Raw genomic sequence first — 19042 nt, forward strand, 5'->3', positions numbered from 1 at the left:
CTAAAAATAATGACACACTAACCTTTCACATTGAACTCCTAATATGAGATGCTACATAACACCCTTTAGATAGCAAACATTTTTACATGGAGGTTTCCTGGTGGTCAAGACTTGTTTAGTGGTTAAAAACGAATGGAGGTTATGATTAGGAAGCATCGCTTCGAAACGCGTCAACCTTGTTAATTAATTTCTCGCGGGACTGTCTCCTCGGATAGGATATATAATCCATATCAAGTGTTAACTTTACCGTGATACTATGTTTTAAAGGATGAAAAATTCTGGGATTTTATCTGAAGTGCCGGATCTATTTCTTCATTTTTCTACATGGACTGCTTCCCCTTGTTTTGTGGGATCCGATGCACTCGATGATAGGTGAGCTGATCCTTTTTTTCTTTATTGTGGTTAAAGGGAATCCATCACAACCAAAAATGTTATTTACAAGAGTAATCTGCAGGTAAAAAAAAGTTTAATCCTTGGGTAGATGGCTTACTGAAGCAGTAGCTGCAGGGAGAAAATGAAGTTTTATTCCACCTGCAGCCGCTCACTTCCAGTCATTGAGGTACTGCATATTCACCGTTCACTATACAGTGAGCACGGCAGTAATCACTTTCCCCTGCACTTTGATTGTGCAGGCTGTTAATCAGAGGCAGGGAGTGATTACATTCGCTCTGACTGTGTAGTGGTGTAAGGAAATTAACACACCGCCCATGTCAATAAACAAGTATATTGCTAGAATATGTCATGTGAATTCTGATATGCATTAACGAAGTATGCGGTTTGACAGTAGGAGAGCAAGAGTTAATGTTTAGGACTAGCCCAGAGTGAAAGGGGCTAAGCTGATAAGAGACAGTTCCCATTGGAAGGTTAGAAAGAGCCTGGAGTGTGTATCGAAAAGACCTAAGGTCTAATGTGAGCAGTATCGCATGACGTGGGTGTCCCTAATGAGAGAGGAAACAGAGGATAGCAAGATCCTGAGCAGAGAATTAGAATACTCTTGTCTGCCCTCTAACTTTACTTTAACGATGGATGGAGGGTGGGTGAGGAGCCACCATCAGGACTCCTTTGAGCAGTCAAAATAAAATAAATAAAATACAAGATACCAGTAATATAAATAAATATATGACTTAGATATTTCTGGTGCATTTTAATTAAATGGTTTTTTTACCTTGGCTAGACATGGTTATACAATTAAATTTCATCCTATTTGCTCCAAAGAACACGAGTATAATAAAAAAAAAAAAAAGCACTGAGTAATAAAGCAGTTGTACAGGCTGGGAAATATATGAAGGGTGTTATTAGAAATATGTAATGTCTACTTGGGCCTTCTGGGTGATCCATAATTATAGGAGGCTAGTCGTGGTTTTTTAGCCGAAAAGTAAACCAAGACTTGACGTGTTGTAAAACTTGCTAAATAATACAACGAGTCTTATGTACACCATTAAGGAATTGTGAATTGCTCTGGAGGACCTGTCCTGCCTTACAGACAGTGGGTACTGTGCAATAATCAAATTCCCCTGTTGTGGCGCTGCAGGAATTTTGAACTCTTACTACCGCATCTTCTCACAGATTACGGTTTATCATTGGGGGTTTCAACAGCAGCATAAGCAGTGATCACTTTATTTCCACTTTATTTCCAAGGAAATCTAATTAATAGGAAAAAGCAATACATTACAATAATTTAAATTGGAAAAATTTTAGATTCTTCAGATTCAATTTTAAGCCCAATTTTGTGATGTCCCTATTTTCTGTGCAGAATTGCAGGGTCTGTATATGAACGCCCATGCTTAATATTTTTGTGTAAGGTTTCTTTTTTACAGCGTGGACAAAAGAAGAACGGATGTTTCTTGAAGCATGTGAATGGGGTTGAAAAATGCCCATATACCTCACTTTGTACACTAAATGTTATTGAATTTGATAAGGATTTAAGGTTTAGAGTTCATAATTAAACACTTATCAATTCCTGAATATGTGCATACACAGAGAAATGAAGATTCCTTGCTCTTTATTCTCTACTGCACACAGACTGAAGCAGCAGTATGGGAGACATTCTACAGCAGTACTGAGCTGTATAGCTGGGAATCCAGCACTTGTCTAAGGTAAAACAGGAGATGCAGCGCAATCTGCTTGTGTCTACTTCTCTCACTGTGCTGAATGTTCCTCAATCTGACTCTCCCTCCACTGAGTATAATAAGGTGTAAGTTGACACCTCACAGTGCTGTCAGTCTGTGTTGCTTTGACCAAGACATTTTGAGCTGTTTTTTTTTTCAGAATGCAGGAGGAGTTCAGGAGACAGGAAGCAGGAGAAGTTGCTCATAAGAAGCATATTCCTCTGATAAGATATATTACAACTTTTCCTAAATTCACTCGTGCTATTGATTTATAAAAAGTTTGTTGAACAGACAGTGACCACTTAACCCTCTACAGGCTTGTGATGTAATGGTACTTCATAGGCCAGCTCCCTGACTTTGATGTGGAATCACAAGGCATATCTTTCCTGGCAGGTGATGGCTGTGTTTTTTTGTACTGATCTGCCGCCAACAGTCGTGGATGGAGCGGAGCTCTGCCAGTAGCCGTTAATCTGTCACAGATTGACAGCGGCATTTAATGAGCGCCGGCAGGGGTCGCATCATCCTATGTACCCATCAGCGCATCTGTGACGTGATCATGGGGCGCCAATAGGTTGCCATGATGACCAGGGGTTTGCTGTAGGCCTTTGTATCAGTCATGACTGTATTCCTTTGAAAGCTAGCCTGTAGCTGTTGCTATAATTTGTGCTATATATAGCAATACTGTGGTATAGCTATGTATAGTAGAAGTGATCAGAAAACCGCAGGTTTAAGTCTCCTAAAAGGACTAACAAATACAGTAAAGAAAAAATTGGTAAAAATATGAAAAAAAAAAAAAAAGTCCAAACCACCCTTTTTTTCCCCCATTATGAATAAATAAACATATGTTATCGCTGTGTTTGGAAATGTCTGATCTATCAAAATATACAATTAATTAGATCGGTCGGTGAATGGTCGAAAAGAAAAAAAACAAAACACTAGAAATTACATTTTTTCGACCACTGCAATAAAATGTAAAAAAAATCAAAACATCATATCTATCTTAAAATAATATCAATAGAAAGTCAGCTGAGGGCGCCAAAAATAAGCCAACAGACATCCAACATCAAAGAATTGAAAATGTTACAGTTCTCAGAAAATGTCGAGACAAGTGAATTTTTTTTTTTACGTGGTGAAAAAAAATATCTATGCATGTTTGGTATCCGTTTACTTGCACTGACCCGGAGAATAATATTACCAGGACAATTTTTTGTATTATGAACAAGGTAAATTTAAAAACATTTTTATTATTTTGCTACACTTTTCATTTTTTTCACGCTTTCCAGTACATCACATGGTAAAATAAATGGAGTAAATGAAATGGAAAACTCGTAATACAAAAGAAATCCCTCATATGGCAATGTGGATGGAAAAATAAAACAGTTACAGCTCTTGGAAGAAGGGAAAAAAATTAAAAGCATAAAAACAAAAAAAATCACCCTATTAGGAAGGGGTGAAAGTCGTTCAACCCACCAACATGCATGGGGGGCTCCTCTACACTCACCCAAAACATGATGTTGGGGAAGATGGGGACCGCGTGGTTTGAAATCAAACACTTAAGGTACCGTCACATTTAGTGACGCTGCAGCGATCTAGACAACGATGTCGATCGCTGCAGCGTCGCTGTGTGGTCGCTGGAGAGCTGTCACACAGACCGCTCTCCAGCGACCAACTATGCGAAGTCCCCTGGTAACCAGGGTAAACATTGGGTTACTAAGCGCAGGGCCGCGCTTAGTAACCCGATGTTTACCCTGGTTACCAGTGCTAATGTAAAAAAAACAAACACTACATACTTACATTCCGGTGTCTGTCCCCCGTCGCTGTGCTTTCCTGCACTGACGTGAGCGCCAGCTGGCCGTAAAGTACAGCGGTGACGTCACCGCTGTAATCTGCTTTACGGCTGGCCAGCGCTGAAAGTGCAGGGAAGCAGAACGCCGAGGGACGCGACTGACACCGGAATGTAAGTATGAAGTGTTTTTTTTTTTTTACATTTACACTGGTAACCAGGGTAAACATCGGGTTACTAAGCACGGGCCTGCGCTTAGTAACCTGATGTTTACCCTGGTTACCAGTGAAGACATCGCTGAATCGGCATCACACACGCCGATTCAGCGATGTCTGCGGGAGATCCAGCGACCAAATAAAGTTCTGGACTTTCTGCTCCGACCAATGATGTCACAGCAGGATCCAGATCGCTGCTGCGTGTCATACACAACGATATCGCTATCCAGGACGCTGCAACGTCACGGATCGCTAGCTAGCGATATCGTTGTGAAGTTGGTCAGTGTGAAGGTACCTTTAAACCATCTAAACTGGCAGCAGCCAAACAAGCATTTGACAACAGTTTCTAAAGTACTTGGGAACCTTAAAGGGGATTTCCCACAAACAAAAGTTGTTTTTTATCAATAGATCTTGGAATAATAATTTCCACAATTGGATGTGATTAAATAAAATGTTCCTGTGCTGAGCTAATCTTATACATGTGCTCCTGCTGTGTACTGTGTAATGGCTGTGTCTGACCGTACAGGAACATGGTCTGAACACACCACATATCCTGGGCAGGGGAGGAAGCAAAAGAGAGGACACAGACAGGACAGCACGGGATCACAGTTGTTTCTTTTTGTGAGGTAAAACATTTCACTGCCTGTTTTTAAACAATGTTTTACTTCAAAGAATGAATCATTTGCGCTCCCATGCTGTAATGTTTGTATACGTTTTTCTCCTCCCATTCCCAGGAGCTGTGCTATGATCAGACCATGTCCCTGTACGGTCAGACACGGCCATTACACAGTACACAGCAGGGGCACATGTATAAGATTATTTCAGCACAGGAACATTGTATTTAAAGACATCCAATCAGGGGCGGATTATCAGAGGGTCAATATGGGCGGTAGCCCATGGCCCAGTGGTCTGGGGGGGCCCTGGGCTACCGCACAGATTGACCCTCCGCTAATCGTCTGAATGCCCGCCGGCATTTATGTGCCCCCGCCGTACCCGGTGGGCAGAGAGAGGGGGCCCGCATTGGGCCCCTTCTCATCTGCTCACCGGGCCCTTTCCGGCGCTGCGGCGGTTTTCTATTGACGTGCGGGCGCGTGCCCGCACGTCAATAGTTAACAACAACAGCCGCCAGCCAATTGGAGGCTGGCAGCTGATGTCGGCCGCAGCGCACACGTCGCCGGCGTCTGACGTCATTGTCAGTCGCCAGCGAGTGTGCGCTGCTGAAGGGAGATCACCGCCTGGAGCGCGGACAGGTGAGGAGACTGTTTGTTTGTTTTTTGGTTTTTTTTTGTTTTTTTATCAGTTAACGGTGGACACACTGGGGAGCAATGCTGGAGGACACACTGGGGCAATGCTGGAGACACTGGGGCAGATTGCTGGAGGACACACTGGTCTGGGGGCAATGCTGGAGACACTGGGGCAGATTGCTAGAGACAGTGGGGCAGATTGTTGGAGACAGTGGGGCAATGCTGGAGACAGTGGGGCAATGCTGGAGACAGTGGGGCAATGCTGGAGACAGTGGGGCAGATTGCTGGAGGACACACTGGAGGCAATGCTGGAGACACTGAGGCAGATTGCTGGAGACACTGGGGCAGATTGCTGGAGACACTGGGGCAGATTGCTGGAGACACTGGGGCAGATTGTTGGAGACAGTGGGGCAATGCTGGAGACAGTGGGGCAATGCTGGAGACACTGGGGCAGATTGCTGGAGGACACACTGGGGGCAATGCTGGAGACACTGGGGCAGATTGCTGGAGACACTGGGGCAGATTGTTGGAGACAGTGGGGCAATGCTGGAGACAGTGGGGCAGATTGCTGGAGGAGACAGTGGGGCAGATTGCTGGAGACACTGGGGCAGATTGCTGGAGACACTGGGGCAGATTGCTGGAGACACTGGGGCAATGCTGGAGACACTGGGGCAATGCTGGAGACACTGGGGCAATGCTGGAGACAGTGGGGCAGATTGCTGGAGGACACACTGGGGCCAATGCTGGAGACACTAGGGCAGATTGCTGGAGACAGTGGGGCAGATTGCTGGAGACAGTGGGGCAATGCTGGAGACAGTGGGGCAATGCTGGAGACAGTGGGGCAATGCTGGAGGACACACTGGGGCACTGCTGGAGACAGTGGGGCAGATTGCTGGAGACAGTGGGGCAGATTGCTGGAGACAGTGGGGCAATGCTGGAGACAGTGGGGCAATGCTGGAGACAGTGGGGCAATGCTGGAGGACACACTGGGGCAATGCTGGAGACACTGGGGCAGATTGCTGGAGGACACACTGGGGCAATGCTGGAGACACTGGGGCAGATTGTTGGAGACAGTGGGGCAATGCTGGAGACAGTGGGGGCAATGCTGGAGACAGTGGGGGCAATGCTGGAGACAGTGGGGGCAATGCTGGAGACAGTGGGGGCAATGCTGGAGACAGTGGGGGCAATGCTGGAGACAGTGGGGCAATGCTGGAGACAGTGGGGCAATGCTGGAGACAGTGGGGCAGATTGCTGGAGGACACACTGGGGGCAATGCTGGAGACACTGGGGCAGATTGCTGGAGACAGTGGGGCAGATTGCTGGAGACAGTGGGGCAGATTGCTGGAGACAGTGGGGCAATGCTGGAGACAGTGGGGCAGATTGCTGGAGACAGTGGGGCAGATTACTGGAGACAGTGGGGCAGATTGCTGGAGACAGTGGGGCAGATTGCTGGAGACAGTGGGGCAGATTGCTGGAGACAGTGGGGCAATGCTGGAGACAGTGGGGCAGATTGCTGGAGGACACACTGGGGGCAATGCTGGAGACAGTGGGGCAGATTGCTGGAGACAGTGGGGCAGATTGCTGGAGACAGTGGGGCAGATTGCTGGAGACAGTGGGGCAGATTGCTGGAGACACTGGGGCAATGCTGGAGACACTGGGACAATGCTGGAGACACTGGGGCAGATTGCTGGACACACTGGGGGTAATATGCTGGACACACTGGGGCAGATTGCTGGACACACTGTGTGGGGGCAATATGCTGGACATACTGGGGCAGATTGCTGGACACACTGGGGGTAATATGCTGGACACACTGGGGCAGATTGCTGGACACACTGTGTGGGGGCAATATGCTGGACATACTGGGGCAGATTGCTGGACACACTGGGGGTAATATGCTGGACACACTGGGGCAGATTGCTGGACACACTGTGTGGGGGCAATATGCTGGACATACTGGGGCAGATTGCTGGACACACTGGGGTAAGATGCTGGACACACTGGGGGTAATATGCTGGACACACTGGGGGTAATATGCTGGATACACTGGGGGTAATATGCTGGACACACTGGGGGCAGGACTGGAGGCATGGGCAGAATGTAGATACGGGGCATGATTGGAGACACGGGGCAGGATTGGATCATGGGGCAGGATGGATACGATGGAGACAGATGGGGCAGGATGGGGAGATCATATGGTGTAGAATGGATACTCATGAGTGCAGGATGGGAGAACATATGGCTGGAGCCAGGAATGAGACACACGGGGCCAGGATGGGGAATATTATTACCATAGGGGCTAATTAAGGGATATTATTACTGCAGTGATGTATTTATTTTATTTTTTGAGTATACTGTTTTAAATGGGGGGAGGGGGGGGCGGTCCTGTTACTGTGCAGAGTGACACTATATCGCCTTTTTTTCTTCATGTGGTGTAATTTTGAAGTTGTGAAAAATTAAGTAATGTGTTCTGCAAGCGGAGCTCGAGGTAACTGTGTTATTTCCTGCAGAAACGAGTCCTGGCTGGAAGAAATGATGGCGGTCTGTGCTGGATGAAAGATGAAGGACTTCACCTAGAGACGTCACTGGTGAGTCAGTGTTACCTATACACTGACACTATACACTTTATACCATATACAGAGGTCCTGTGTACAATGTCACCAGTGATCACTGTATTACCTCTACACAGACACTGCATACTAAGTACAGATCTCCTGTGAATACTGGCACTTATGGTGATAGTATTGTGTTTTTTTTTTAATTTTATTACTGATCAGTATTGTAGTATTCAGTCACTATATGGTGGTAATATGTGGTCTGGAAATGGTGTTGTGGTATTTGTCCCTTGTATGTGCTATTTGGTCACCAAGTGGTAATGTGTGGTCTTGACATGGTACGGTGGTATTTGTTCTTTGTATGTGATATTATTCGATCACTGTGGTTGTAATTTGTGGTCTGGTCATGGTGCGGTGGTATTTGTTCCTTGTATGTGATATTATTCGATCACTGTGGTTGTAATTTGTGGTCTGGTCATGGTGCGGTGGTATTTGTTCCTTGTATGTGATATTATTCGATCACTGTGGTTGTAATTTGTGGTCTCGTCATGGCGCGGTGGTATTTGTTCCTTGTATGTGATATTATTGGTCAAGATATACCTAAATTGTATTGCAGATTTTAACAAATATTTAATAGGTTACAGTAGAGTAGGGCCCGGCCCTTTTTCTGGAATAATCTGGTTCGGGTATATCATGACCCTCGTCACATGACCCTCGTCACATGACCCCCGTCACATGACCCCTGTCACATGACCGGGGGGGCCCACAGTGTGTGAACAACCCGGGGCCCTGGCTACCCTTAATCCACCCCTGCATCCAATTGTGGAAATTATTATTATTTTGCGATTTATTGATTAAAATGAACCTTTGTCCGTGGGAAAACCCCTTTAAATCTAAGCACAACACAGAGTGGAAATCAAGCCTGCGTTTAGAGCAACAAAAAGAGATTCATTAAGGGAAGAGGTCAATATCTGTTCGGTAGTAATTTCTCTCATATATTACGGGGCCTTTGAGTATTGTAGATGATGGTAAACACGTGAAGTTAATTGAAATAAATGAATGAATGACAAGCCATTTTAGCTAATCTTGAAAACAATGTGCAAGATCCCAGGAGCCTCGTGTACTTTATCAATGTTATCGCGTCTAATGGTTGTTTTTGTAAATATTAGACGCTGCACCGAGCTAATGACGCTCAGCAGGCCCTTAGCTCGCAGTGTTTTGTAGTCAGAGTGTTTATATAATGCATATATATTTGTGTTCTTAGTAAAAAGAAAATATATTTTTTTTTCTCAATAAATAATACGTTTTATTATACTTTTTATAATGTGCTCTACAGTGTTAAAGGACTATTTCTTTTTTCTTTATTTTGACTAATCTAATTACTCTATTTAGCTGCTAAAATCATCTTTCCTCCACAAGTACTGAATGCCCCATGTCCATTTTTAAGTACTTTGGAAGGACTAAATCATGAGCCAGTCCTTTTTATTGGGCACACATGCATGTATACATATACATGAGATCTACTTTGAGGCATCATTTGTCTAAGCTAAGTAAGCCTAAGGCTATGTGCACACGATGCGGATTTTGCTGCGGATCCGCAGCAGTTTTCCCATGCGTTTACAGTACAACGTAAATCTATGGGAAATGAAAAACGCTGTGCCCATGCTGCGGAACAAAAAAAAAAACGCACGGAAACGCAGTGTTTTATTTTCCGCAGCATGTCAATTCTTTGTGCGGAATCCGCAACGTTTTTACATCTGCTCCAATAGAAAACTGCAGATGTAAATCCGCAGCGGAATCCACAATTGAAAACGCGATAAATCCGCAGTAAAAACCGCAGCGGTTTTCCCCTGCGGATTTTTGAAATCCGCTGCGAAAAAATCCGCAGAGGAGCTCTATACAGGTGCACATACCCTAACTTTTCTGACCTATCACTATAACAGAGACCTTCCAATCCATGAAATAATCTTCTAGCTTTCCAATGTTCTTTTTAAAATGTTGCTGAGCCCAAAATTCAAAATGAGATTCCATAATCAAGGGGCGTCTTACCATTGGAAATCATTAGACAATTGAAACTAATCTAAAACCAAGAGTATAGAAGTCAGTGGCCATAATGGTCAAAAGGGAATACGGTATTTAGTTGGATATGTTTTCCTGCTTCAGCCAAATTGGCCAAACACAATATACTTAAAACTACTGTACATAAAATGCAAATAAGAAAAAAATAAAATAAAAGTCCAAATCACCCTTTTTTGCCATTAAGAATAAATAAAAAACAATAGTATTGCAAGATGATATCCGAGTGATGTGCACTGTGTGGGTGCGAGTGAGCCGAGACTCGGCCGAGTGTCGGTGGCAATCGCAGCGTGCTGTGACTTCACTCGCACGTATATTGCGGCCGAGAAAAAAAACAGTGATGGGAGCTGCCCCATAGATTAACAGCGGTCTGAGCGCTATGCGATGTTTTCTCGCATAGCACTCATCCATATTATGCGCTAGTGTGACACCAGCCTAAAGCATAAATGCATATAGGCATATTAGGCATGTATCACACTACAGCACAGGTTAATAAAACAATTTTTTGTAACCTCACAATATTCTATGTAGTATGTAAGATAGGGGGGCAGGTCACTGACGGATCAGTGACCTGTCGTAAGCCATACAGATGAATATCTAAGTGCACCAATCAAAAGGAACTGAACATAAGATCTCAAATGATATACATAGGGACAATAATACTACATAAAAATGCCTTTATTAATGAAAATGTAAATGGCAATTGGTAACACCAACACAAAAGGGTGTACTGCACACTACAGATAAAAATAGTAATTATACCAATTAAAAATTAAATATCAACATTAACACCAGGTTTCTGAGCTATTGTAGAATTTGCAAACAATATCACTCATGCTATGTAAGAATTTAAATCTTTGAAATTCTACTGTGTCTATATTTCTTGTGTTTTAAATGGGCCCACTGAGACTCTTTCACCCGGGGCCCATGAAAACCTGGAGGCGGCCCTGCTAATAGTGAGAATAAAATAATGTTAAGGTTGTTAGCAAATAGGATAGGATAGGAAAAGGTAAGGGAGGTGTGACATTATAAATACTCTATAGGAATGAGTGAGAGGACCAATAGATAAGATATGCGCCAAAGGAATCAAAGTAGGGATAAAAGTAAAGGTGCCAGAAAGTTATCAATGCACGTCGAAGAGCATTACGTAGAACTGCCCGCAATATAGACATGAATGCCAACCAGACGGGAGGTACAGATACAGATACGTATGTGCTGTTATGAAGTGCGGTGAACGTCGGCATATACAGTTTAAATAGACCGTATGGACCGAAAGTGGCGGGAAAAAGGGCGAGTGCGGCTAACACAGGACAGGGGGGCAAGGAGAGACACAAAAGGATGGAAGTGTGGCAAAAAGTGTGGGGAACGTAAAGGCACTTTTTTCTGTATTTGAACAACAGGTCATGGATTTGTCCATTTCCCCTGATCCCCTATCCATTACTTCTTTAGGCTTAAGGCCCCTTCACATTAAGCGACGCTGCAGCGATACCGACAATGATCCGGATCGCTGCAGCGTCGCTGTTTGGTCGCTGGAGAGCTGTCACAAAGACAGCTCTCCAGCGACCAACGATCCGAAGTCCCCGGGTAACCAGGGTAAACATCGGGTTACTAAGCGCAGGGCCGCGCTTAGTAACCCGATGTTTACCCTGGTTACCAGCGTAAAAGTAAAAAAAAACAAACACTACATACTTACCTACCGCTGTCTGTCCCTCGGCGCTCTGCTTCTCTGCACTCCTCCTGCACTGGCTGTGAGCACAGCGGCCGGAAAGCAGAGCGGTGACGTCACCGCTCTGCTTTCCGGCTGACCGACGCTCACAGCCAGTACAGGAGGAGTGCAGAGCACAGAGCCGGGGACAGACAGTGGTAGGTAAGTATGTAGTGTTTTTTTTTTTTTTTACTTTTACGCTGGTAACCAGGGTAAACATCGGGTTACTAAGTGCGGCCCTGCGCTTAGTTACCCGATGTTTACCGTGGTTACTAGTGAAGACATCGCTGGATCGGTGTCACACATGCCGATCCAGCGATGTCCACGGGAGTTCCAGCGACGAAATAAAGTTCTGGACTTTGTCCAGCGACCAACGATCTCCCAGCAGGGGCCTGATCGTTGGTCGCTGTCACACATAACGATTTCCTTAACGATATCGTTGCTACGTCACAAAAAGCAACGATATCGTTAACGATATCGTTATGTGTGAAGGTACCTTTACACCTTAAATGTAGATCCAGACCCCCCACCCAGTTTACACAGAGTTGAGGCCTATATTCACAGTCTCACAGGGCATAGACAAGGTAATTAAGTCCCACAAATTGGGATATTTAACCCACAGATCCAATATGACTATTGAAGAAACTATAGCACTTAATGCACTCAAAAATTACAAATCCTCCATAAGAAAACAGTCTGATAAAGGGCGATCTCTAGTGATAATGGATAAATTCTACTATATATCTAACATTCTACTGCAATTGTCTGATTGTGAGAACTACACCCCAATTACATATAATCCTGCTGCTTTTATCACAAATAAGATCAATAACATCTTGGATCGATATTTACCCTTACAGGCAGGGTTGGCCTTAGCCTGAATGGTGCCCTGTGCACACGGCCGGACTGACCAGCTGGCAATGGTAGAGGTGGAAGCAGGGGTGTAACTACAACAGGTGCAGGGGTTGCAATCACCCTGGCACCTAGGGGGCCCTAGAAGTCTCTTTGGCCTATAGAAAAAGACCACTATTAAAGATTTAAAATATTTGGGGACCCCATTGGAGCTCTCGCATTGGGGCCCATGAGTTTTGAGTTACGCCACTGGGTGGAAGATGCGATTTTAATATATTCAGTGACGTGCTAACAAGACGTGCACGGTCTTGCTCACTAAGAGTGAATTTCACAAGGCCAAGTATGTCTAGTCTGAATGTGTCCATGGGTGTGGAAATCGCATTCTTGCATTCACATGACGGCCCACTTCCAATGACCTGGAGAATCCTGACAGATTCAGAAGTCTGAATTCACATAGATTTTTACCTCAAGCCTGGACAACCCCTTTCATGATCAGTATGGTGCTGTATATTCTGGTTATGGTTGGTTGGGATTTGTTATATTGCATTATTATTATTATTATTCAATCTTATATAGCGGTTTAGTTGGTATTATTAGAAACATTGGTAGTAGAAATATTGTTAGATTTACTTCAGGCAGGGTAATATTAGTAATAGAGACCCCCATCTGGCGCTCGGGGGTGGGGACAGCATGGACCTGGGCGCTTTCAAATGCCAGGGCTGAAATTCAGTCCCAGTCCATCCCCGCCCTATGTCATGGTGTTCTCAAATTATGTAGCAAAAACCTAGTGACAGATTCCCTTAAAACATATATAGGGGCAGTCACAGCACCAGACAATGCCGGGCAGATGTCCGGGCACAAGGACTTCCGTAGTGGACCTTGCACACATGATATACGTGGCCCTACCTGAGTTTACTCTGAGGTGACAGAGAGTCAAGTGAAAACGGTGAAGAATTTCTTGATCCAAAACCTAATGGTGAGTGAGTATTCAGCGATTCTAAAGAGGGGCTTCTACGGGGCAACCGATCTGGTGTCATATCCTCTCTTTGTCCTTTCAACTTATCTGTAGGCAAAAATTAAAATGTAATTTTATTAAATAAACAGCAACAGATGAATAAAATATATAAATATATATTCTTAGATTAGGGAAATGCCAAATTACAGCTAACTATACAGATATAGCAGAGCGGAAGAACACGGTTTTTCACAGATTTATTTTCATGGTGAGGAATGAGGAGTCAATATTCACATTCTTATGCAGAAAACTTTGATGTGTTTTATTGCCCAATTAGACGAAATAAACCCTAGATGAAAGCAATACAGTAAGGTTATAAGATCCATATCACAGCAGTACATCTAACGTACCCTGCGGATTTATTACCGGATAAAAAACATTTCTGGTCTAGCATTAAAGGGCATCTCTACACAAAAGGGAGACAACTATGAACAAAAAAATAATAACTTATAGCTATATTATTATAACAATTGCCAAATGCCTAGACATGTCTGTGTCTCCCTCCAGGATATCCTTCAAATATATCAGATATCCATCTCTTCCCTAATATACAATTACACATTATTAAAGAAGATAAAGGACAGGAAAACATTTATTGGGAACAATCATGTACATTGTGAGGCAATTTGTCCATTTTTCCTGGTAAACGCACAAGATATATAAGCACCCACAATAGTATCAACGACAGGACTAAGGGGAAGTTACACCTTTATCAAAGCTACAGATAATGGAGATGCCAAATATTATCACACAGGACAACATTTTCCAAAATCATAACTCAAAGTCTGCAAACAGTAAAACTATGTGGAATTGATAAATTAAAAGGGTTCTCCCACCAACTATCCCTAGGACAGGTAAGAATTTGTATGATTGGTGGGGACCTGACCACTAGGACCTCTACTGATCACTAGAACGGGTCTCCCATGTCTCCCATATGAACGTGCTGGTGCTCACATGTACAATCACCCCCTGAAGAAGCTTGATGCGAAACGCTCATCGGGTGCATTTTCTTTGATAGGAAAAGTGTACTCAATATCACTGTGCATTATCATTATATGAACTTTCACGTGAAATCACGCTCTTCTTATTTACTTAAAGAGCCTTAATTTACACAGCACTTACTATTTTGGCTTCTATGTTTTGAGTATCTGTCCTCACTACAGTGTTTGTATACAATATAGCCCCGTATTGATATGTAGTATTCACCCTGGGGAGTTCGGTGAATATCACTTACCTACCATTAGTATTTTATATCTCTGACTTTTGCATGTCTATTTTTAGGTTTTTAACTATTATGTTATCCAATAAAGAATATATATATATTTTTTAATTAATTTTGAGCCTTACACATTGCTAGGTATTCTTGAATTTATTGATGCATTTTGGCCCCTTAAATATAGCTTTGTGTACTCATGTAGATTTTCTTTAAAGTATACTTTAACCCCTTCATGGAATTTGACGTAACTTTACATCATGGTTGGGAAAGGCTTCCCGTAAAATGACACAAATTTACATCATGGTGATCATGCAGGCACAGAAGCAGTGCCCGTACGATTACCGCCAGGAGCTTGGCTTAAGTGAAACCCTACACTACAATGTACTGGTCACTGCAATGTACGAGGACTAGAATGGCAGGTTTGAAATTTTCACTCAGCAACATCCATTGCTGATCATTTCTAGAAAACACCTATGGAGTGAAGATCATCCCTACACCTGTAGATAAATTCCCAGAGGAGTATACGGTAATTTACAAAATGGCGTCACTTCAAGGGTGATTCTGTTCTCCTGGCTCTTATATGGATATGGAGTTTGCAAACTATTCTAGGATCATTTGTTTTCCAAGAGTCAAATAGAGCTCTGTCCCTCCCAAGTCTTGCCGTGTGGCTAAGCAGTAGTGTACAGTCATATATTGTGCATTTCCACATTCAGCAGAAATTATGTGACACATTTTGGTGCCATTTTTACCCTCGTGTAAATGTAAAATCTGGCGCTAAAATAAAATTTGTGGTAAAAATTATTTTTTTGCCCAATGGTATAACATTGTGTGACACACGCGTGGTGTCAATATGATCACTGCAGGGCCGGCATCAGCATCCGGTGTACCCGAGCAAGTGGCGGGGCCCTGGCGAGACAGAGGGGCCCATTCAAGGCCAGCGTTAAGGGCAGGCAGCTGCCAGTGCCTAGGACCACCGCTCCCCAGGGGCCCTCAGCTAGCGGCACATCATGGAGCTGACTCGGCAGGGGAGGGGGAGCGGCCGGGGGCTGTCTAATTATACTCACCTACTCCTGGCGGCTGACGTGGTCCCTGCAGGTTCCATGCTCCCCAGCTTCTTCCTGTACTGAGCGGTCACATGGTACCGCTCATTACAGTAACGAATATGCGGCTCCATCTTCCATAAGGGTGGAGCCGCATATTCATTACTGTAATGAGCGGTAACGGTGACCGCTCAATACAGGAAGAAGCTGCCGGCACCGGGAAGCAGGTACTGCACAGCGCCAGGAGCAGGTGAGTATAACGGGGAGGAGAGCGCAGCGCTGCGTGATATTCACCTGCTCCTCGTTCCAGCCGCCGCTCCTTCTTCCACGTCCTCTGCAGTGACGCTGAGGTCAGAGGGCGCGGTGACGTGGTTAGTGCGCGCCCTTTGCCTGAGCGTCAGTGCAGAAGACGCTGAAGAAGATGGACAGGTGAATATTGAAAGTGCCGGGGGCAAGCGACGGAGAGGTGAGTATGTGTTTTTTGGGGGTTTTTTTATCGCAGCAACAGCAAATGGGGCAAGTGTCTGTATGGAGCATCTTATGGGGCCATAACGTTTGTGCAGCACTATATGGGGCAAGTGTCTGTATGGAGCATCTATGGGGCCATAACGTTTGTGCAGCACTATATGGGGCAAGTGTCTCTATATACTACATGGCTGTTCTATATACTACGTGGGCCGTGTTATATACTATGTGGGCTGTTATATGCTACGCGGGCTGTGCTATATACTAGATGGCTGTTCTATAAACTACGTGGGCCGTGTTATGTACTATGTGGCTGTGCTATATACTATATGGGCTGTGCTATATACTACGTGGCTGTGTTATATGCTACATGGGCTGTTATATAATACATGGCTGTGCTATATACTACGTGGGCTGTGTTATATACTACATGGCTGTGTTATATGCGATCATGAATCGTGGTATGTGTTATAGGGGGCCCACTGAGAATCTTTCGCCCGGGGCCCTCAAAAACCTGGAGCCGGCCCTGAGTCTACACCCCTAGATGAATTCTTTGAGATGTGTAGTTTGTAAAACGGAGTCCCTTATTATGAGGGTTCTGCGACCTCATGGGCTCTGCCAGTGGGTCATGGCACCTGCAAACCATAACAGTCCATTCTGCACTATAAAATGGCAAACTCCTTCCCTTCTGAACTTCGCAGTGTACCTAAAAAGTATTTCCCGGTTACCGTACATGTAGGATATTGACGCACTCAGGAGGAATTCCACAAAAAAATGAAGAGGTCCATTTTTTCCTATTAGCCCGTATAAAATTGAAAAACATGGGGTTAAAATTATTCTTTCTTCATCACCCAATTTTATAAAATTATGTGAGGCACACATGGTGTCAAAATGCTCACTGCACCCCTAAATGAATTCATTGGGGGTTTAGTTTGTAAAATGGGGTCACTTATGGCGAGTTCCACGGTACTGACACCTCAGGAGCTCTGCCAATATGACATGGCACGCTCAAACTATTCCAGCAAATTCTGAAATCCAATATGGTGCTTCTAACTTCTGAGCTTTGCACTGTGCCTCAAAAGTAGTTTTCAACCACATATGGGGTATCTGTTATGAAAGGCAATTCAGTACCACAATGGACATAGCGGTCAGAGCACATACAGTGATCTGACAATAACCCAAAATCATAGAACGAGCTCTGAGACGTGGGAACTCTGCAGACCGCAATCCCTAATCCTCTCCAAACAACACTAGAGGCAGCCGTGGTTTGCGCCTAACTCTGCCTATGCAACTCGGCACAGCCTGAGAAACTAACTAGCCTGAAGATAGAAAATAAGCCTACCTTGCCTCAGAGAAATACCCCAAAGGAAAAGGCAGCCCCCCACATATAATGACTGTGAGTAAGATGAAAAGACAAACGTAGAGATGAAATAGATTCAGCAAAGTGAGGCCCGACTTTCTTAACAGAGCGAGGATAGAAAAGGTAACTTTGCGGTCTACACAAAACCCTAAAGAAAACCACACAAAGGGGGCAAAAAGACCCTCCGTACCAAACTAACGGCACGGAGGTACACCCTTCGCGTCCCATAGCTTCCAGCAACAAATTAGACAAGCTGGACAGAAAAAATAGCAAACCAATAGCAAAGAAGAACTTAGCTATGCAGAGCAGCAGGCCACAGGAATGATCCAGGGAAAAGCAAGTCCAACACTGGAACATTGACAGGAAGCCAGGATCAAAGCATTAGGTGGATTTAAGTAGAGAAGCACCTAACGACCTCACCAGATCACCTGAGGGAGGAAACTCAGAAGCCTCAGTACCACTTCCCTCCACCAACAGAAGCTCACAGAGAGAATCAGCCGAAGTACCACTTGTGACCACAGGAGGGAGCTCTGCCACAGAATTCACAACAGGTATCGGTGTACTCAGGAGAAATTGCGTAAAAAATTGTATTATTCATTTTCTCCTATTACTCTTTTTGAAAATTAAAAACTTGGTGCCAAAGCAACATTTCAGTGGAAAAAAATTGCAATTTTCCATTTTCCCATCCAAATGTTATACAATTCTGTGAATCGCCTGAGGGTAAAAATGCTCACCACACCGCTAGGTGATTTCTTCAAGAGGTGCAATTTTCAAAATGGGGTCACTGGTGGGGGTTTCTGCAGTTTTGACATGTCAGGGGCTCTTCAACTATGACTTCGAAACGGCAATCTATTTGAGCCAAAATTGAGCTCCACAATTCAGCTGGCGCGCCTTCCCTTCCGGGCCCTGCCATGTGAAACAATAGTTTTCCATCGCATTTGGGGCATCAGTGTACTAAGGAGAAATTGCACAACAAATAGTATGGTCCATTTCCTTCTGGTACCCTTGTGAAAATGAAAAATTTGCGGCTGAAGCAACATTTTTGCTTGAAAAAAAATGTATTTTTTTCATTTTCACAACTCATTGTGATAATTCTGCGAAGCACCTGCAGGTTCAAGATGCTCACCACACATCTAAATAAATTCCTTGAGGGGTGTAGTTTTCAAAATGAGGTCACTTGCTTATGGGCGGTTCCATTAATTAGGCACATAAGGGGGCTCTACAAATGAGACATGGCACCTACAATCTATTACAGGCAATTTTGCGCTCCAAAAGTGAAATGCTGTTCCTTCCCCTCCAAGCCCTGGCATGCGCCCAAACAGTAATTTTCCACCACATATGTGGTATTGGCATACTGAAGAGATATTGCACAACAAATTGTATCGTCAATTTTCCCATTTTACCCCTG

At 44.2% G+C, this 19042-nt stretch overlaps 1 protein-coding gene across 5 annotated transcripts in view; it reads right to left on the bottom strand.

Annotated features, from left to right (window-relative positions):
• LOC138672775 (cytospin-B-like) overlaps positions 1–19042 on the bottom strand; it is a 461361-nt gene that overhangs the window by 84322 nt on the left and 357997 nt on the right. For all 5 annotated transcript variants that reach the window (XR_011319773.1, XR_011319774.1, XM_069761119.1 and 2 more), the window contains one exon: positions 13445–13601. Coding sequence is in view for 3 of the 5 variants with exons in the window: in XM_069761119.1 (XP_069617220.1) it covers positions 13445–13601 (157 nt within the window). In the remaining 2 variants the exon portion in view is untranslated. The remainder of the gene's footprint in view (positions 1–13444; positions 13602–19042) is intronic.

The sequence above is a fragment of the Ranitomeya imitator genome, chromosome 3, assembly GCF_032444005.1.
Source record: "Ranitomeya imitator isolate aRanImi1 chromosome 3, aRanImi1.pri, whole genome shotgun sequence".
In the NCBI taxonomy this organism is placed as follows: Eukaryota; Metazoa; Chordata; class Amphibia; order Anura; family Dendrobatidae; genus Ranitomeya; species Ranitomeya imitator.